This window comes from Hyperoodon ampullatus, assembly GCF_949752795.1.
Source record: "Hyperoodon ampullatus genome assembly, chromosome: 8".
Taxonomy (NCBI): domain Eukaryota; kingdom Metazoa; phylum Chordata; class Mammalia; order Artiodactyla; family Ziphiidae; genus Hyperoodon; species Hyperoodon ampullatus.
The window spans coordinates 66,863,959-66,886,010 of NC_136921.1; the positions used below are offsets into that span (position 1 = coordinate 66,863,959).

Here is a 22,052-nt window from a genome sequence, read left to right on the forward strand (position 1 = left end):
TGTGGCCTCTCCCGTTGCGGAGCACAGGCTCCGGATGCGCAGGCTCAGCAGCCATGGCTCACAGGCCCAGCCGCTCCGCGGCATGTGGGATCTTCCCGGACTGGGGCACGAACCCATGTCCCCTGCATTGGCAGGCAGACTCTCAACCACTGCGCCACCAGGGAAGCCCCTCAACTGCATTTATTAAAAAAAAAAAAAAAAAAAACAAACTTAAAGAAGATTAATACTGTAGTTTCTTAGGAATCTTTAAGAATTATATTTTAAAAATACTGCAATGTAAAAACACGTATCATAACCAAATGTATGATTTATTTTTGGAGAAAAATAATTAAAACTGAGGTTTTTCCAATTAAGGAGAGAAATAACAATATGAGATCATACCCTGGTTACATGTTAGTTATCACATTCTATACAATGTGGATGTGCTCAAGATGTATTTAATGATATTATGAACGAACATTTGAAATTTAAAAATCACAAACCACTTGCCAATATAGTAAATTCATAAATGTTGAAATAAATACCTACAAGGAAGTAAATTTTTAAAACTGCAGGCTTCGACAGTGTATAGATCATCCCAAATGTTACAAATAGCAGAGCAAATAAGTTGACATTACTGGTAGTTTCCACTTAATTTCTTCATAATATGGCTCTCTGGTGTTGCATTAGTGAAGATACTTCCTACAACCACATGGGTACCCCAGAGACTGTGACGAATCACTTTGCAGCAACCAAGATCATCAACAGAGAATCCTAAATGTCGATAGCGTTCATCTGTCTCAAAAAGAGTGTTGTTTGTATATGGTCCAAAAAACTGGAGGAAATAAAAAAAGTCATATTTTCATTAGCTAGAAAGATAATGAAGTAATAATTTTTATGCAAATATGAACACAGATCTATATAAATACTCTGAATATTTAAAAAATTAAATAAGAAATGAAAAGGTCACATGGAACACCTAACTGCCCTAATACCTCCTCTCCCCTCAATACCTGTGCATTCTGGAAATGTGAAATGAATGATCTAGCAGACTGCATGTTACCTAGAACCAAATGCATAATATTATATGACCTTTAGAGATGAAATAAGCCTTAGGCAATCATCTATGGTTCACCTTTGTAATTTTTAAGATAAGAAAACTATCAGAGTAAGTTTTGCATTTCCAGTACTCACTAAATCTTGACTTTGAAAAGAAACAGTATATATTCCTATTTTAAGATTGAAAAAATTACTATTTGTAGCTGAAAGATATACACAGAATTTAAAATATGACCACAATAGTGATTCAGTTATTTTCTTTAAAGTATAGCTTTACAAATGTTAATTTCCAAAAAGTTACTTTTCTAAATATTTCTTTACCATCCATATTTTCTTAATTCTAAAAATAAGTGTTTCTTCCTTAATGAAACTATTGGATACTAAGTTTTATTAACTAATGAACAGTAAACACACTAATTCAATGTAATTCAAGTAATATCTATCAATGAGGATGGAAAATAAATTTTAAAATTATTTTTAATGAAAAAAATTTAAAGTGATGGAGAAGCTTAACTATGAGTGTCAGAGGTCCCTCAAAGTTGTGAATTCAACAGACTCTTGGTACCTCTTTGCATAAAATTGTGAGGTTTTCAAAGTCTTAAGTGGTCTTTTACCAAGGTTATAATTATAAACAATTTTATAATAAAAATAATTCCTACTTCAAATTATATAATCTGGCTTTCAAAATGTATTTAATTACTCACTGCCAAACCAGATGATGGGTCAATAAAGTCAGCCCAATAGCCTTCAGCTCGAAGGGCGTAGCAAATTTCTTTAGCACCGCTGATGAACTGCATAGAAAAAGGCACAAATTAATATGCTCAAAGCAGCAGCACAGAGTGTTTTATTTCTCAATAAATTTTCAAGATAAATACTTTTTGCTTCAGATAGAGAACACAATAAGATTAATAAACAATTAAAACTAATGATAAATTAAGACTGTAAAGTCCTAAGATTATTTTCACCAGTCCAAAAGATTAATGGTTCATATAACATTTTCATTTCTTTTAAAAAGTCTAAATTGTATATTTTTTTCTTCTAGATTATTTCCTATTTTAGGAACTACTTCTAATCACTTCTGGGCTATTAACTCCCAAATTTGTCATGGATTATAACCTACAGTTGCTATTTTGTATCATTACAGAGGTATTAGAAATAAGGTAAGAAAGGGAAAACAAAATATTCTTAATGAAAAGATATAGACCATTCATTAATTTGAATGAAAGTTGGTTAAAAACATGTACTTGTTTGTGTGTCCTTCAAAAACACATCTATCCACTCACATAGTCATGAAATATTTCTGAAAAGGCACATAAAAATAATAAGATAAATGGATAGATTGGGTACAGGGCTGGACCGCATACTTCCTTTTCACTATACACCTCTCTATCTTTTGTATTGTGTATAAACATTACAGACCACGTGCATGTATTAAAATCCTGGTCTTACCATCCTAATTCATACGATGTCTTTATTAGCTTTATCAGAAGTCTAAGCAGTAAAAAGACTAGAAGCAAATATTAGAATCAGATTGGAATATTAAAAAAAAAAAAGACAGACCATAAGTGTTTAAAGACAAGGGCACAGTTCCGCTCACAGCCATAACAAAGTAAGAGTTATCAAACTTGCCACTTGCTGAAAAATATAAAACTGACCAAAATATATGAGGCAACTGTTTTTAGACACTGAACAATAAGCAGACAAAACTGCAGCAGAGTAGGGAAACAAATAAGGTGATCCCCATATATGCTCCAGGCTTCTGTCTGGGGACACTCTCTTGTTGCAGGGCAAAGAAGTGGAGCCTAAGCAAAGTGATAGTGTCACTGAGCTGAGGATGTAGAAAGCAAGAGTTCTGAACTGTTGAAGCATCTGGAATTTCTGGCGTAGGGTACTGGAGCAGAGGGAGATGCACAAATGGGGTTCCCATGTGGTCCGCAGAGCAATTTGCCCTGGTTCAGTAGCCAAGGGTTGAGCTGCGCAGATACAAGGTGAGATTCCTCAAGGTCTAGCAGAGAGTGCCAACTGCGAGGCTGAGAGCTGAATGGTGATATCAGGGGTCATGCACTACAGGGTAACGTGAATTTCTGGCCCACCTAGAGTGATGAGACCTCACTGAGCATCTCTGGCACTCACCTGAGATGCTCAGGAGTCCAAGCCTTAGGGCCACATCCTAAACAAGGGGTTAGCAAGTGATAGCCCGAGGGCCAAACCTGGCTGGCTGCCCGCCTGTTTGTGTAAATACAGTTTTGCTGGAACATAGCCATGCCTGTTCATTTATATATGGTCTGTGGTTGCTTTAACAATACATGGTAGAATTGAGTAGTTGAGAACCTATCATCTACAAAACCTAAATATTTACCATCTGGCTCTTTACAGAAAAAGTTTGCTGATCCCTGCTATAGAGATATACAACTTTAACCTATTTTCTCCAAATACAGGCATATCTCATTTTTTGGGGCTTCACTTTATTGCACTTTGCAGATAAGTTTTTTTACAAATTGAAGGTTTGTGGCAACCCTGTGTCCAGAAAGCCTATTGGCAACGTTTTTCCAATAGCATTTGCTCACGTCATGTGTCTGTGTGGCATTTCGGTAATTCTCTCAATATTTTAAACTTTTTTATCTATTATTATATTTGTTATGATGATCTGTAGTCTGTGATCTTTATTGATGTTTTACTACTATGACTCACTGAAGGTTCAGATGATGGTTAGCATTTTTTAGCAATAAAGTATTTTTAAATTACGGTATGTACATTTTTTTAGACATAGTGCTATTGCACACTTAGACTACAGTACAGTATAAACATAACTTTTATATGCACTGGGAAACCAAAAAATCTGTTTGACTCACTTTATTGCAATATTTGCTTTATTATGGTGGTCTGGAACCTAACGTGCAATACTTCCAAGGTATGCCTGTACTTTCTTGTAAACTAATGAAAAACATTTAGATAATACTGTACTCTATAGGTTATTTTCATACTTAATATTTACACTTACTGCTGTATTTCATTAATCCTCATAATTCTTAAAAATAGGAAAACTGAGTATGGTTTAGGAAAGTCATTAGAATTATGTATCAATTTAATAAAAGATGTGCCATACACAAAAACTACAAGGTGAACAAAACGATGCATTTAAATGTTTGCAAAGGTTAACTAAAAGAATCCCAAATGATCACAAAAAGAACCAGTTTAAGTATTTTTCTTAAAGATTTCTGCTTGGGACTTGCCTGGTGGCGCAGTGGTTAAGAATCCGCCTGCTAATACAGGGAACATGGGTTCGATCTCTGGTCTGGGAAGATCCCACATGCTGTGGACCAACTAAGCCTGTGTGTCACAACTACTGAGCCTGTGCTGGGAGCCCGCGAGCCACAACTACTGAAGCCAGCACACCTACAGCCCATGCTCCACAACAAGAGAAGCCACCACAATGAGAAGCCTGCGCACTGCAACAAAGAGTAGCCCCCGCTCGCCACAACTAGGGAAAGACCGTGTGCAGCAACGAAGACCCAACGCAGCCAAAAATAAATAAATAAATTTAAAAAAAAAAGATTTCTGCTCATCAATAGCAAACACTGACATCTGCTGAAAAAAACTCGAAATAGAGTTAAACCATAAAACATACAATACTTACTTGGACAGTAAGCTATGTGTGGTTCTAAAATAACCACTAACATGTCTAAAATAAAAAATGTTTTATTCATAAAAAAATAAAATAGCTTCAGTCATTATAAGTTTAAAATACCCATGATAAAGCGTGTTGCCATTTCAAAAGCTAGAATTTTTTTTTTTGGCTGCGTTGGGTCTTTGTTGCTGACTTACATCTATACTGGGGTCAGTATCAAATGAGGCTCAGAATCTTGAATGGTTCAAAAAGTACGACTTACTAATGCAATGCACTGTCAGAGCAAACTCTCTAGTGTCTAAATAGTAGTATACATTTACTAATCATTGTCTTAATATATAAATAGAAAATGTTTATTGAGTTATTATGTATTTAAATTTCACTTCTCCAAATTCAGATCTTTTAAAGATCAGAGAGAATGTCTTATGCCTCTCTGTAACTTGTTAGCTGGCATATATAACTTGCTCATGATTATTAATTACTACATGAAATTTATTAGTAAAGCTATATGTGGGACATTTAAGTATGAAGTCATTACCATAAAATACTCTATTGAGTATGTAAATAATATTTTTATAAACGAAGAGAACCATACATCCAACCCTAAAGAAAATATAAAATAATTCCAAATATTATCCTGTATGTAAATTAATAAAGAGAATTTTTTCAACTATAGTTAGCTGAGGTGTCCAAGTGAGCTAATCCCAACATGTCATACAGGCAAAGGAATATTCCTTTCTATCTTGTAGAGAAAGAAATTGATATAACTGAACATCAAACTCTTAGATAAATAATTATATAGTTTTTAAATATAAGGCTTTAAGTTACTACTTATCATTTCTCAGGTTGGTAAAAATGAAAAGTAATGCTAATATCCAGGGTAAAGGTGAGAGCATATATACTAAGACAGGCTTTTTGGTGGGCAAATTGGCAGTATCTTTCAAAACTTAAAATGAATATACCCTCTGATTCAGCAATTCCCTATTTAGGAATATATAAGTATGTGCAAAAAATATATGTACAAATATATTCACTGCCTGTAATAGCAAAAGTTTGATTTTCAACTTATAAATGACTAAAAAAATTTTTAAATAATTTAAAAAATTTACGGTTTGCCCATGCAATGTAATATTACACAGATTTCTACAAAGAATGAAATAAAATCTATGCGTAATGTTATGGAAATGTGTCAAAACATATCTTCTAAGTTAAAAGCAAAGGATGGGAAAAAAATGTGGGTATATACCATTATTATATTATTATTGTACTGTACACTGTTATTGTTTACTCCTTTAAGAAGGCTGAGGTATTTTCACTTTTTACTTGACACGCTTGAGAGAGAGAGAGAGAGAGAGAGAGAGACATGGAGGGGGAGAGAGGATCAGAGAGAAGGAGAGAGAGATGGGGATGAAAAGTTAATTTTACATTTTTGTTGTTTACTATATTCCCAAATTTCCTAAAACAGACATAAATTTTAAAAAAACTGAGGAAGTACTGGACAGAATCTAAGTTTTTCAAAGACACTAAAAAAAAAAAATTGTGGTATTTTTATTCTCAGAAAACATTTAAGTTTTTTAGTACTGGAATACATTAGCAGAGAATTAATAAAGGCTAGAAAAGATAGCCATCATTTTAAAACACTGGTTCATTGGTATTTAAATAAGATCATAAAATTAAATTGTCAGCAGCTGAAAGAATTACCTTTTCTAAGAGCATTTCTCTTTCATTTTCTACCTCCTCACTCCAAACAGTCATATCATTCTTAGTTTTCTGTGTTACAGTCAGAATCATTAGTTTGTTGGTGGCTACTTCTGGAAACAGTGATTCAAAATCTATAAGTGAAATAAGAATAAAACTCCAGAAAAAAATAAAATTTTTAAAAAAAGAAACAGTTCATAAAATACTTTAGAAAAATGATGATTAAGTTATATTATGGTACCAAGTTAGGTTTATAAATTCATATTAGTTTTGAAAAGGATGAAATGAATTTAGTTTTGGTTTACTTCTGCTCTTTTCGGATGAACGAAAATATATTGCCAACGATTCTGAAGAGTAAGTTGGGTTACATGTTGTTGGTCTTGTAATTAAAAAAAAAGTTTATTATTAAGATTTTTCTCAGTAGTACTAATGTATTAGCTCATGGAAATTATGGCTGTAATAATCCCCCAGGAGTGGGATGACTTTAGGGAAAGATTCAGGAAAAAAGTTATTAAAAATTCTACTATTCCTATCTAATGGCAGCATGAGGTCAGATGTCAGGGGACACTTGAAAGCCTTATCTTGGCCAGGCAATCATCACTTCCAGCTAGACATATTAAAATACTAAGTTATAAAGCATTACGATTGCTATGGAGTACATTATTCAACACATTAAAAAATTAGTGACATTATCTAACACACACTAGTGTAAAAATGAATAAAGCACAACATACCTCTTCGCAGCAATTCCGGACATGTTTGGATTGCACACTCTACTTTGGCACTTTCAAAGTAAGTTTCCGCACTGTTAATTTCTTGCTCAACAGGTACATCATTACCCTAAGGTGGAATAAGAAATATAAGTAAACAAAATCTGGAGTTCAAGTAAAATATCTTGCCTGTTATAAACCTATTTTCCCTAGAAAGTTTTTTCAGTAATCCTAACCTAGCTGGTGATGGGGTAATAGTCAGTGTTTTCTTACATACTCAAACTTTTCTCTATGATGAATGTAATATTTGAAAATTAAAAAAAATGAATTAAAAAAAGAACATATAAATACCCTGATATTCTGACTTAATACGAATAGAAGTTGGCTAAAAAACTAACTAAAACATGCCATGATTGTGTCTTACCTCTTCTGATATTCTGTTATATCTAATTATCCTTCCTTTTGTTCTATAATCTGTAAAATGGGGATAAGAACACTAACTTACAAAGCAACATGATTAAATATATAGCTTCTCCAACAGGAAGCACTTAGAGGCTTTTATTCAACAGAAATTTACTGGGTGCCTATTATACACTAGACATTATAAACAGGAACAGGCACTACAATGGTAAAAAATCCAGTCTTCACTCTTAGGTATATAAGAGTTAGTAGAAGAAAAATGCATGAACAAATAAATGCAATCCATATCAGAAGTGCTATAGAGTTATAACGGAAGTCTTCTGGAGGTATAGATGGGGAAGAAACTTGCTTTGCTGGCAGAAATCAGGAAAAGGTTGAAATCACGTTTGAGTTACATATTAATTAACATGTGTGTCTGACAGATAAAGAATAGACAGACTATAGGTTAAGAATTCCAGAGGAAAAAAACAGTCCAGCAAGAGATAATAACAGTGCAAAGGCATGCAATGGTCAAAGAGAATGGTATAATTAAAAAAAAATGAAAATATGCTGTGACTGGAGAACAGAAGGAGTAGGAAGTAGTGGGAAGTAAGGTGAGAAAGATAAGGGATCAAAATTGTGGAAAGCCATTTATGCCACATTACAAAATTTTGAAAAAGCAATGAGGAATATCAAGATGCGATATAAAAAGCTAATGACAGTATTACTGTAGAGGATATATGGTAATGAGGAAGAGCAGGTGACAGACCAGTAACAGCCAACAATTACTGATCACTTAGTGTAATAAGTATTTTACATACATTTTCACGTTTAATCCTCATAGCAACTTTGTAGACCAGGGATTATTATTATCCTCATTTTACATATAAGGAAACAGAGGCTCAGAAAGGTGAAGTAACTTTCTCAAGGTCACAAAATTAAGTAAATGGCTGAGTTAATCTCTGAATACAGATTTATCCTATCTCCACAGTCCATCATACTATAATGCCTCTAAAAACTGAGGTAAGATAAGGAGGCGCTGAACTTTGGCAGTATTAGTGAGAACTGAAGGTACGCAAATAATGTAAGAGCTACTTTCAGAGACAGAAGCAATGTAATTCTGTCACTATTTACGGGGGTATGATGAAAAGAGGAGTCAAGGTTGGCACTATAATTTTTATTTTTGGGACAGTGGGAGGATGACTAAGTCACATACTACTGACAACATGGGAATAAGGACAAGTTTTGAGAGAAAAAAGGACTAATTCAGTACTAGACGTGTAAAATCTTGGGACTTCTGAGACATCCAGATAAAGATGTTTGGCAGGCAGATAGTAATATAGAACCAGAAATGTCAGAAACAGAAATAAGAAGCTAGGAAATATGAAAACACAGCCTGTGGAGAAAGCCAAGGACTTAAGTGACCAGGGAGCAAGTCAAATGAAAAAATGAATATCAGAGACATTTGGGAAATATTATGTAACTGGTAGACAGAGGAGGAGCCAAAAAGACTGCAAAGGAATATGTGAGATAAAAAGTCAGGGGAGGTCAACTGTGTCCCAGTGTTAGGTTATCTGATATCACCCATAATTGTGAGGGGTTGCTGCTTTTAATAATATGGCTTTGATCAAAATCTCAACCTGAAGCTATACAGAAATATGAAAAATGATAAGGATCGGGGTTTGAAAGAAACTCTGAAATGCATGTAACTTTCCATTTGAGTGAGCAATGATGCAATACTAGTTTTAAAATGCATTTAAAAAATTCATATGCAATACCAGTTTAAAAAACGCATTAAAAAAAACCCTCAGGGGCTTCCCTGGTGGCGCAGTGGTTGAGAGTCCACCTGCCGATGCAGGGGACACGGGTTCGTGCCCCGGTCCAGGAAGATCCCACATGCCGCGGAGCAGCTGGGCCCGTGAGCCATGGCCGCTGAGCCTGCGCGTCCAGAGCCTGTGCTCCGCAACGGGAGAGGCCACAACAGTGAGAGGCCCGCATACCGCAAAAAAAAAAAAAAAAAAAAAAAAAAACCCTCAGGAATTGTTTTTACAAAAGCTATTTAAAAATCCTCCTCTTCAGTCTACTGTATCCAGAGTTTCAGAGTTCTCAAAATTTTCTTAAGTTTTTAAATGGCTAGGGGAATATAAAACTAGTCGGAATTTGGTCCATATATAAATTACAACTACCATTAATAAAAGTGAAAAACAGGGAATATAAATTTCCAGTTATAGAATTAAGTTATTTATATTTGAAATAAACATTTATTAAAAAAGATATTTTTGAAGAATTATTTAATTACCTAAAAGAGACTGCAATGTAGTTAAGTGAAAAAAATTATATAGCAAACGCTATGTACAGGACAATGCCAAGGTTTTAAAAGCTATATATGTTGTTTCTGTTTATACTGGACTTAAATAGATTTTTTTTTTAACTTTTTCAATGAAAGTAGTATGTTCAGTTATCAGAAATTAATATAGCATTAATAATTAGAAAAACAGAATGACCTTAACAACTTACCTGAAATTCATTCACATATTGTGCCATAACAAACTCATGTCTTTCGCTCGATAAAGGTTCTGCTAGAACATCAGGTAAAGTTTTATAAACCTGGCTTTTCTTCTGTGATGCAGTCCCACTGAGGTGACAATCAAAACCTATGTTCCCAGGAAGCTGGAATCTCTGATCCTGAGGTCCAAATGGTCCCATAGTTTCATCAGGCCAAACTGTTCGAGAGCCTAAAGAGGAACGACAAAATGAATAATTTTCTCCTTACTAGTTAAGTACATTGGTAGACTGAAAGAATGTTCTTCTTCCAATTAGATATTTTTTTTAGTTAACCAATAGTTCTTTGAAGTTTGCTTTCCTATGTATTTGTTTCATGTTATTCCAGAAGACTAATCAAAGCAACCAGGTGTCAGCTCATTGGTAATTCCATTACCAGGGAAAGAATTCAATAAAGTACTGTAATCTATACTATGTAATTCTTTTTCTTTTTTTTTTTTTGGCCATGCTGTGCGGCTTGTGGGATCTCAGTTCTCTGACAAGGGACTGAACCCAGGCCATGGCAGTGAAAGCCCGGAATCCTAACCACTAGGCGACCAGGGAACTCCCATACGATGTAATTCTTGACAGTCATTAAAAAGAATATGGTAAATCTTTACTGATAGTGAACGAGGTCCAGGACATATTACATTAAAAGAAAAAGCTGAGTCAAAGAACAGCATATATGACATTTATTTTTCATCCTTATATTTGTGTTTTTAAATACAGTAAAAAAACATCTGTAAGGAAAGACATAAGACTTAATGGTGGCTACCCTTGGGGAGGGGCATTCAACTGCTGTTACCTGGTGGCACAAAACATTAATGGACTGGAAAAAAATCTTGTACGAACCAATGTGACATAATGCCCTGTTTACCAGCTACATAAGTTAATATGGATTTAATACTTACAGAAGAATAGACATTACTTTCTTAAAAAAATCCTAACGTGAAAAATTCAAAAAGATCCAGAAAAGAATAAATTAGAAAATCAAATGAAGAAATACTCAGAGTAGGAATTTTGTTTAGGGAAAGGAAGGGACAACTGCTGCACACTTTAGTTGGCAATAAAAATATTTATAAATACTCTGCCAGAACTGAGTGACTAAAAACGGCCATGTCAATATGGCTGCCCCCATGTAACACCATATCTCTCTTCCATACCTATGACAGACATCACCCCATCAATCACAGAACTTTTCCCTGCTGAACAGACATTGTCACATGATTCTCAACCTAAACACTCTAGCCCAGTATGTTTCAAACTTTTAATTATTTAAGAATCATCTAAGATATTCTCAAAGTGCAGATTCTGATTTACTAGGTCTGCAGTGGGGCTAAAAATTCTTCGTTTCTAAACAGTCCCAGATGATGCTGATGCTATGCCATGCTATGCTATGCTGGTCTGCAGATCACACTGAGTAACAAGGCTCTAGACAGCCACTAATGATTGACTGGAGTCAGTTCACAAACATAAACTCACCAGCTATTTTGAAGAACATGGGTTCTACAGATTATTCAGATCTGTTTCTTTAAATAAATATCCCATATTAACGGTGAATTTGAGCGTATTTTCAAATGTTTACCAGTCATTTAGGTTTTCTCCTACAGAAATAGCCTGTTCAAATCCATTTTTGAAATTTTTTGTTTGGTTTTCTACTGGGTTTTCTTTTTCCTATTGATCTACAAAAATTCTTTATATAGTTGTCCCTAGTTATTCACAGGGGATTGCTCCCTGGACCCCCACAGATACCAAAATCTGCATATGCTCAAGTCCCTTATATAAAAGGGCATAGCTCTACTGACCTTTGAACAACTGAGGGGTTAGCTGTTCAAACCCTGCATGCGGTCAAAAATCTGAGTATAATTTATAGTCAGTTCTCTGTATAGTTGGTTCCACATCCTCAGATTCAATGAACCGAGAATTGTACCGTACTTATTTATTTTTGAAAAAAATCTGCGTATAAAGTGGACCTGAGCAGCTCAAAACCATGTTGTTCAAGAGTCAACTGCATGCACATATACTGTAACCTTCGTACATCACATCCTCCTGTATACTTTACATCATCTCTAGATTACTTACAATATCGAATACAATGTAAATGATATGTAAATAGTTGCTGGTGTGTGGCAAATTCAAGTTTTGCCTTTTGGGACTTTCTGGAATTTTTTTCCCCAAATATTTTGAATCCTTGGTTGGTTGAATCTGAGGATGCAGAACCCATGGATAGGGAGGGTTGGCTGTATATTCACAATACAAACCCTTTACATATTCTGAGTGACAAATCTTTCATTTATGATAGATGTATATTTAGCCTTCAGATCATGAAAATTGAGGAGTAATCAGAGATGGAGTTAGAAAACTGGAGCAAGAAAACCAGGGGAGGCTTTGCATGCCCAAGTGAATTTACATTACACTGTAAGTAATGTGTTGCATGAAAAAGGATTCCATGGGCAATCCCTTTAGAATACATTAGGTAAAGTTTCTAAGAGCTCTCCCTGAATATTTTAGTGTGTATTATAAACCTCTAAGATAGGACTATGGTATAAAGCATTTCTCCAAGTTAACTAATCACAGAGCTTAAAAAAATTTTTTTTCATCCTTGAACAATGATTCATAGCTTGGGAATAGTTTAGGAACTGCTACTGAAAGCACTGGGAGATAATCAAGGCTTATGAAGGAAGTGACATGATTTAAAGTATTTTAGAATGATTGATAGTGGTGCACAAGATGGATAAGAAAAAGCAGACTTTGATTTAATAAACACTCAAAGTGACAGCTACATTTAAGAAATTCAGCAAAGAATGGCAAGAAGTAGTAACATAGTTTAGTATGATCAAAAGAAGATTTGTTTCAGGGAGGACTGTGTGTTCAAAGATAATTAGAAAAACACTAAAGTTCAAGAAAATAAGTTTTAGAAACCAATATTCATCTTTTTTTAAAAAAATATTGTAACTTTCTGGTATAAATATTTAGGCAAGAGCTCTGATTTTATTTTCAATGGGATAAACTCAACTTTAGAAAATCAGTAAAACCTCAAGAAGAAATACAGTAAGTCCCCTACACACGAATGAGTTCCATTCTGAGAGCGTGTTCGTAAATCCAATAAAGTTAGCCTAGGTACCCAACTAACATAATCGGCTAGCATATAGTACTGTACTGTAATAGGTTTATAATACTTTTCACACAAGTAATACATAGAAAACAAACACAAAAAATAAAGACCTTTAAATCTTACAGTAGAGTACCTTGAAAAGTACAGTAGTCCAGTACAACAGCTGGCGTACAGGGCTGGCATCCGTGAACAGGCAAGAAGAGTTACTGACTGGAGGAGCAAGAGGAGGTGGGAGATGACAGAGCTGAAGGATCATCAGCAAGGAGATGGAGGGCAAGCTGCAATTTCACTGACGCCCGACGTGGATGGCACAGGCTCTGCTTCCTTGCTGGACTCAATTCTACCTACCCTCTTGAAAAGACAGTCCAGTGATGTCTGGGTAGTAGGTCGTTTTTTCTCATCATAGATGACATGGTAGCAGTGGATTGCATTCTGAATGGCTGCTGCAACCTTTGTGTACTGTTCTACATTTTGGTCCTGTGCCTCAAAAACTAACAGTGCCTTCTCAAATAAAGAAAACCCCCTTGCCACTTCCTGAATCATGAATCTCTTTGGTTCTTCAGTTACTTCTTCTTCCTCTCGTCTCTTTTTGTCCTCTCTTGCCCTCCAACTCCATCAGGTCTTCATTAGTAAGCTCCTCGTGTTGCACAGCAAGGATTTCAATGAAGTCGTCCTCTTGCAGATCTAGCTCCAGCTTCTCGCTGAGGGTCACTAAGTTGTTGAAGACCTCTTTGGACTCCTCATCCACCTTTCAAATCCACAAAAATTGTGAACAAGCTGCGGGCAAAGGTTCTTCCAAACCCCATTCATGGGGACGGCCGTAACCTCATGCCAAGCAAAGTCAATGTTTTTTATGGCCTCGTGGATGTTACAGTCCTTCCAAATTGTCAAATTAGGTTGCTCCTAATTCGTCACTTGCCTTTACTGCCTGATGAAAACTGTGACGTAAATAATATTTCTTGAAAGTTGCTATAACTCCCTGGTTCGTAGGTTGGATGAGAGACATGGTATTCAGTGGCAGATGCACTACTTTGATGTTGGGATGAAAGTCGTCCATGCATGTGGGGTGGCCCGGAGCATTGTCGAGCAGCAAAAGAATGTTGAATGGGATGTCCTTCTACAAGCAATATTTCTCTACCTCTGGGATAAAGTGGTGGAAAAACCAGTCCTGGAAAATGGCCTGTGTGACCCAGGTTTTGGGGTTACTCTTCCACACAACAGGAAGAGAGCCCTTGGCTATGTTTTTAAGGGCTCCTGGGTTCTCTGAGTGATAAACTAAGAGAGGCTTCAGCTTCATATCGCTGGAAAGAAGCACTGCCACCAAACAACAGAGTTAGCCTATCCTTTGCTGCTTTATAGCCTGGCATCAACTTTTCCCCCTTACTGATGTAACTTTTCCTCTGGCACCCTCTTCTAGTACAGTCCTGTCTCATCCACATCAAAAACCTGCTCGGGTGAATACGTACCTTCATCAATAATTTCTCGAAGCATTTCAGGAAATTCCCGGTCAGCTACCGTATCTGCACTTCCTGCCCTGACACTTACTTTTACATTATGAAGGTTGGCTCTAGCCTTGAACCAATGAAACCAGCCATGGTTGGCATTAAAAGATGCGCCCTCTGATTCTCTGCCGTGTTTCAAGTCTTCATAAAGGCTTTTAGCTTTCTCTTGAATCAGCATTAAGCTGAGAGGGACTTGACGCTGATGCTGATCCTGCCCCCACATAATGAGAAGTTTCTCCAACTCCTTCATCACTTTTCTACGCTTCTTCGATATTGTCAACATCATCGGAACAGTTAATGTGTTCCATGATCTTGTCCTTGTTCTTTAGAATCATGCTGATGGTTGAACGATTCATGTTATAAGAATGAGCAACGTCTACCTTCTTTTCGCCTCATTCCGCTCTCTCAATTATTTTCACTTTTGTTTCCATTGTTATTGCTTGGTGCTTCTTAGCAATACCAGCTATACGCTGCTTTTACGCTTGTTTCCGGACATCCTGGGCTTGAAATAAAGATACTGTACTACTGTACTCTATACAGTACCATAAAGTACACAAAAGCACAACCACTTGTAAAGAATGCATGCACGTGACAATGTACACCAGACACGTGAACTAAACTGCGTGACTGGTCATGCGAACTCATGTTCGCATCTTTGAAAGTTCACAACTTGAAGGTTCGTATGTAGGGGACTTACTGTATTACAGGAAACACAACTCAGAATGTTATGAAACAATTATAAGTAAAGCAATAATAACTTTTACATACAGATATCTGGAGGTGCAGTGGCCACATGAGACTCATCAGAACCTGAAGATCCTGCAGTTGAAAAGGCTCTGGGATTGACAACCCTTTTAACTAAAGAGCAAAATCCTGGGAGATAGGAAACCAGTCTGGCTCTGTTACAGAGCACCTAAGAAGGACACAAAAATCAAAATTATTCTGGATATAAATGCTACACTAACACAGACAATCTCTGGCAAATCCTCACATTGCAATATATCTTTTAAAACCAATGTTTATTCTACTATTATTGAGCAGCTACCATAGGATAAACATCATGTATATTTATAATTTTAGAAATAAATACAAATATTTAAAAAACAAGTAATAAGGGCTTCCCTGGTGGCGCAGTGGTTGAGAGTCCGCCTGCCGATGCAGGGGACACGGGTTCGTGCCCCGGTCTGGGAGGATCCCGCATGCCGCGGAGCGACTGGGCCCGTAGGCCATGGCCACTGAGCCTGTGCATCCCGAGCCCGTGCTCCGCAACGGGAGAGGCCACAACAGTGAGAGGCCCGCATACCGCAAAACAACAACAAAAAAACAAACAAAAAAACAAGTAATAAGTTACTTCAGGTAAAAATATATGGCTTTCCCAAGGCCAGAATTAAGAGTGCCATACAGAAAGAATGGGAACCTCTAAAAGTTGCCCTACTTAGTGATGACACTAAAAAGGTAGCACAACTAATAAGATTCTATTCTCAAAATAAAGAACTTTCAAAACCTCTCCAGAAACAACACCTATTTACTTTCTAACTCTTCTCTTCTTTTACTGCTGTAAATTGTACTAATTATTTACCATACCATCTTTCCTCTTTTTTTTATGGCAATGTCCACTTTCCTCCATTTTAGCACACACCTTTGTGATACATTTTCTGCTCTTACGTTCATTCCCTAGACTCTGAGGTCAGTTACAATGGATGAATGTGTAAACATCTTTCACGTATAAACTTTAATCAAAATACTTAAGTCAGAATAATTTAATGCAGGGGTTGGCAAACTATAGCTGAATATAGCCTTCTGTCTGTTTTGGTGAATAAAGTTTTATTGCCATACCCATTTATGTATAGTCTGTGGCTGCTTTCATGTCATAATGGCAGAGTTAAGTAGCTTCACAGAGACTCTACGGCCTACAAAGCCTAAAATATTTGCTATCTGGCTCTTTGTATTAAAAAAGAAAAATCACTGACTCTTAGATTAGTGGAAAACATTTAAGAACAAATACCATATCATCTGTGAAATGCTATTAAAAGATTTGAACAATGAAGAGACCCTTGAGGACATAGGCAAAAAGTTTCATGGAGGACATACTTAGTTGTGAAGAAACAGAAATTTGCTGGGGAAAGGGCATTTCAATGAGTGACTTTCAGGAACAAAGGGATGGAGTCATAAAGGATGTAGTCAGAAGAGTGACAAGTTCACTGAAGGTGGATATAAGGTAGTGCAGTAAAAAACAAGCTTGAAAGTTAACTTGTGGGCAACTATAAAAGGCTTTATACTTGACACAGACAGGAAAGGGCCTGTTACGTCAAGATAATAAATCAGAATTTTAACCTGTAGGCAGGGAGGAATAGAGTAAACTGATAAAAATAAAGGATGTTTTAAGGAATGTACCACTAAGGGCAGTGTAGAGAATGGAATGGGATTAGAGAGGTGGTATGAAAAATAGTTACCAGGATGTTGAAATAGTCTAGATACTGTAGAATCATTCTTTTTCCCTTTCACATAATATTCTGAAATCCAGCCCTGTGTTCTTTCTGACTTTCTCATCCTAAGTACAAGAATACATCCTAACTGGTCGTTCTACTTCTCTGACATAATTTATTACTCATTTTATCCCCCCTTCTCTTAGTCCACTCTTTAGTCGCATAAAAATATCTACCCAACTTTTCCCATATTTCTCTGCCTTCTTTTATACTGCCACAAGATTTCTTCTGCTAAAACGCCCTTTTCCCTCTCCTCCTAGGCCTGACAAATTCCAACTCTTTCTATAAGATCTGGATAGACAGAACCTCCTTTATATGTCTCCAAAATGCAAGGCCTGTCTCCAGAGCATTCTGCCCACCTGAAAATTTAAGCATCCTCCCTTGGGTGTGTACCCAACCTGCTCAGAGACAAAAATGGTAATTCTCAGTGGTACAAGAAATTTGAATTGTATATCAACATTGAGCAATTGTGATATTTCACACAAAAGATCCAGACTTTCACCTGTTCTTACAAAGTCCAAAGATCTGGCAGCGCTGGATTCACATTCCCAGATGACATTAGTTGGCAACACATCACTGTAGCTAAGGAAAGCCTGCTCCCTTTATATCAGAAATGAGTATTTCAGTTTGTACAAGTCCCCACCAAGGCTTCTTAATTAACCTGTTCAGCCTCTGAAGCATAGACATACCTGACCCATGCTATGTATGCAAACTAAATTGTTGAAGACATACATATCTATCTTCATGTTTCATTAGTAACATCCATTCAGCACTTAAAATGCACATAAACAAACACAAATTTTTAAACATATATTTGAATATTGTTTTATGTAAACTTCTTTCCAACAATAAAAGGATTTATAAAAGTATCCTTCAAAATACCTACTAGATTCATTTATTCATTGAAATCAAAATAAAGCCAGGTCAAATATTAGCATACCACTCTAACTAGTATCTTTCCTTTGAGAGTAGCACATGCTTCTTTTACAACATTCCCTTCCTATGATTATGGCTAGGTATAAATTCACCTTAACACACGGGATACACTAGTGGTCTACTTTTACGACTTGGCCCTATAGTCTTACCGTTACACTATTACTTAATATATCATATTTGACTACAGGAATACTCTCCTGGCTAACTGTTGCCATATTAGTCTTCCTAACACACAGCTCTAATTAAATCACCAAAATTTAAAGAATAAAGTCCAAATTACTGGGTTTGGCATTCAAGACTCTCTATTACTTGATCCCAAATCCACAATCCAACCTTATTTCTCACTAATCTCTTTCACACATCTTACATTCAAGAAGACAGAACTGACTGCCTGATTTTTGAAAGGGGGGGGTGTCTTTGAATATACCTCCTGCTCTGCCCAACCAAACCTCAGATTATCTAATCCCACCCATCTTTCAAACCTCAAATGCTTCTCTGATTAAGTGAACACAAACCCCTACTTTTCTCTCTCCACAAAGCTCTGAATCTGCACCGTACCTTTGTGTAGCTTTTAAAATTAGTTTCTACTCTTATTGTAATTGTTTTAAAATATGTCTTGTGTTCCCCATGGCAGGACGCGTTTGAGTAATCGCTGCACAGTTACAGTGAATAAATCTCTCTGGCCTGTGAGAATAATATCTCTTGCGCCCACTTTGTAGTATCTGGAAGGTGACTTCCTATACTGAAACTGCTACAAAACCTTCAGTTTACCTAACCAAAGAAACAGAAAACGGCTTAAAAATAATTCTAAATATTTACTGAAATAATGCCTTTTAAAACTACTGAAAGTGTGCTGGCACTGAATTTATTTCTAAAAACGAATTTATATAAATAAATAGACGTGTATTGAGAAATACGTTGTGTTCAAACTACCCGCAAAGCATATCAACCTAATTCACACCCCTTGCTTCCCTTGCCATTTCTGGTACACTAATTACGAGAAACATTATGCCATCAATGCCATTATCAATAACCCGTCCTTCCTAACGAGTTCCCAAACTATTTTATTACTATACTGCTTCTTAAGAGGCTAATTTACTCACATTGGCCATTTCTGGCGGGAAGGGCAGGCGAAAAATATCTTCCCTTTTGTAAAGTTATTCCTGGGAAAGGACAAAACAAACAGGCCGGTGACGGATTAAGCTCTAACAACAGATCACTGGGGTAACGTCCACCACCGCCTACTGTGTGTCCCTCCACCGAGACAGGACCAAAGTCCAAGCTCTCCCCGAACCCCAAAATTCGCCCCCCTCCCCCACAGGGCACAGCTCGCTGCCCAGAGGAGGGCATGAGGCTCTCAGCCCGCCCGGTTCGAGTCCGCGAACGGGACTCGACTCCGACAAGATCGGGGTGGCCAATGAGAAGCTCCACCGGGATGGAGTCCTGAGGCTCGAAGTAGGTATTTTAACACCGGTCAGGGCTGCCCGACGACAGAAGCAAAGGTGCCAGCAGAGATGAAGAATGAGGAAGCGAAAAGGATCCTAAAGACAGAGTGCCAGGACGACTGGGGACAGCGATAGGGACCCTGTGCGAATAAGGGCAACACCGAGAGCTGCAGCCCGAAGATGGGCGAATTTGGAGGGGCTAACGCGGGCGGAAACCATACGTACCAGTCAACGCCGCCGCCTCCAGGTGTTGGAGACCCGGACTCTTCCCGTCTTCAAAATGGCGGCGCGACGGCAGAGTGGGTAGCGCATAAGCTGGCAGTGCCCAGACTGAAGGAGTTGCTTCTGAGCGCATCGATGGGAAGGATCGTCGAGCCGATGATGCGCACGCGCACAGGAGGCCCACGTAGAGCCGCCCTTCCATTGGATAGTGCCCCGCCGCGCCGTGGGCGGAGATAAAGTGACGCGCGGGTTACCTGGGAGCTTGGAGGCTTGAGCTCTGGAGGTGGGTTTAGGCAGCCGTTTAATTTCGTGCATTAACTCACTGAACTGAGGTAATTGAAAACCTCCTCTCTCCCTAAGACTTTCTTATTGCCTCCAAGAGGTACAGTTTTCTGTTCTTTGTATGTAGTTTTTTTTTATTTTTCAAGAAATCACTGTTTTGGGGGACTTCCCTGGGGGCGCAGGCCGATGCAGGGGACACTGGTTCGTGCCCCGGTCCTGGAGGGTCCCACGTGCCGCGGAGCGGCTGGGCCCGTGAGCCATGGCCGCTGGGCCTGCGCGTCCGGAGCTTGTGCTCCGCAGCGGGAGAGGCCACAGCAGTGAGAGGCCCGCGTACCGCAAAAAAAAAAAAAAAAAAAAAAAAAGGAATCACTTTTTGAGAATAGGGCACTTAACGTTTTTCTTTATGTACCAGGCCTTTAATAGGCTCAATAAATATATATCCCCTTATTTATAAAGAGGATATAATTTTCATTTGTCAGTTACATTAAAAAAAAAAACTGAAGTCCATACTTTATTCATACTCATATATTTAGTTGGGTCATGTTGGGCAAGTTAGTCTCTTTATTTTAGTTTCCTCACTTCTAAAATGGGAATAAGTAGATAAAGAAGATGTGGCATATGTATACAATGGAATATTACTCAGCCATAAAAAGAAACGAAATAGAGTTGTTTGTAGTGAGGTGGATGGACCTAGAGTCTGTCATACAGAGTGAAGTAAGTCAGAAAGAGAAAAACAAATACCGTATGCTAACACATATATATGGAATCTAAAAAAAAAAAAAAGGTTCTGATGAATCTAGGGGCAGGACAGGAATAAAGATACAGACCTACTAGAGAATGGACCTGAGGACATGGGGAGGGGGAAGGGTAAGATGGGACGCAGTGAGAGAGTGGCATGGACTTATATACACTACCGAAGGTAAAATAGATAGCTAGTGGGAAGTAGCCGCATAGCACAGGGAGATCAGCTCCGTGCTTTGTGACTACCTAGAGGGGTGGGTTGGGGAGGGTGGGAGGGAAGCACAAGAGGGAGGAGATATGGGGATATATGTATGTGTATAACTGATTCACTTTGTTATAAAGCAGAAACTAACACAACATTGTAAAACAATTATACTCCAATTAAGATGTTAAAAAAATAATAAAATGGGAATAATAATAGTGGCCAACTCATAGTTTGTGAAGATTAAATCAATTGATATGTAACTAACACATATAGCACCACACGTGCACATGCACAGCTCATGGCTTGGGAGTCACAGAGGCTTCTGAGTGTTGAAGTTACTTACAATTTGTTATTTCTTCATGACTCATAATTTCTCCTTCAAAGCGGTGTACTTGTCTAGGTTATATAACAAGGTTGAATGATGATCCTAAGCTTTTTGAGCCTGGGAACCATATGTTATACATCTTTGCCAGGATAGAAAATCATCTGTCAGGTAGAGGTGGGAGATAAGAGGAGGAATGGCAGGAGGCTGTCAGGAATAACTTCATAGTGGAGGTGATGCTTGATCAGTGTTTTGAAAGATGAGTAGTTGTTTGCCTGAATGCCAAGAAAAGACATTACAGGGGTGAGGGCATTTCAGTCAAAGGAAGCAGTTGGGACAGAGATACAGAATCCAAAACGCTATGGGCAGTTGGGGAGATCCCCAAATAATCAAGGGATTAAGTTGGAAGTAGACAGGGGCCAAATCATAGTCAGCCTGCAGTGCAGTACTAAGGTGGATGTAACCCTGGAAGCAACGAGAAGCAACTCGGCAGATTTAAGCAGTCATGGCATTATCAGATTTGTGTCTTGGGAAGATTCTCGGGTTTCAGTATAGAGGATAGGTTGGAAGGATGTGGAATTGGAACCACTGAATCAAGTGCTTAGGGGACTATTGCTGTGTCCATGAGAAAGAACATGCGAGCCTGAATTAAGGGCCACAGGGTGGGGGGGAGTTGAGGAATCAGTACTGCATAGCTATCCATTGGTTGCAGATGAGGAAAAGGACGAGTTGAAGGTAACTCCTAAATTTTCGACTTAGAATACTTGGTGAATGGAGTTGCT

The 22,052-nt window shown here is 37.6% G+C and overlaps 1 protein-coding gene across 1 annotated transcript; it reads right to left on the minus strand.

Annotated features, from left to right (window-relative positions):
* Positions 1 to 295: 295 nt before the first annotated feature.
* Positions 296 to 15,437, minus strand: MMADHC (metabolism of cobalamin associated D). The gene is made up of 6 exons (XM_079710123.1): positions 15,400 to 15,437; positions 9,991 to 10,208; positions 7,099 to 7,204; positions 6,368 to 6,498; positions 1,743 to 1,829; positions 296 to 814 (listed from the first exon to the last, which is right to left on the minus strand). The coding sequence occupies exons 2-6, from the start codon at positions 10,177 to 10,179 to the stop codon at positions 614 to 616; spliced, it is 714 nt and encodes a 237-aa protein (XP_079566249.1). The 5' UTR covers positions 10,180 to 10,208; positions 15,400 to 15,437; the 3' UTR covers positions 296 to 613.
* Between the last annotated feature and the right edge of the window lie 6,615 nt (positions 15,438 to 22,052).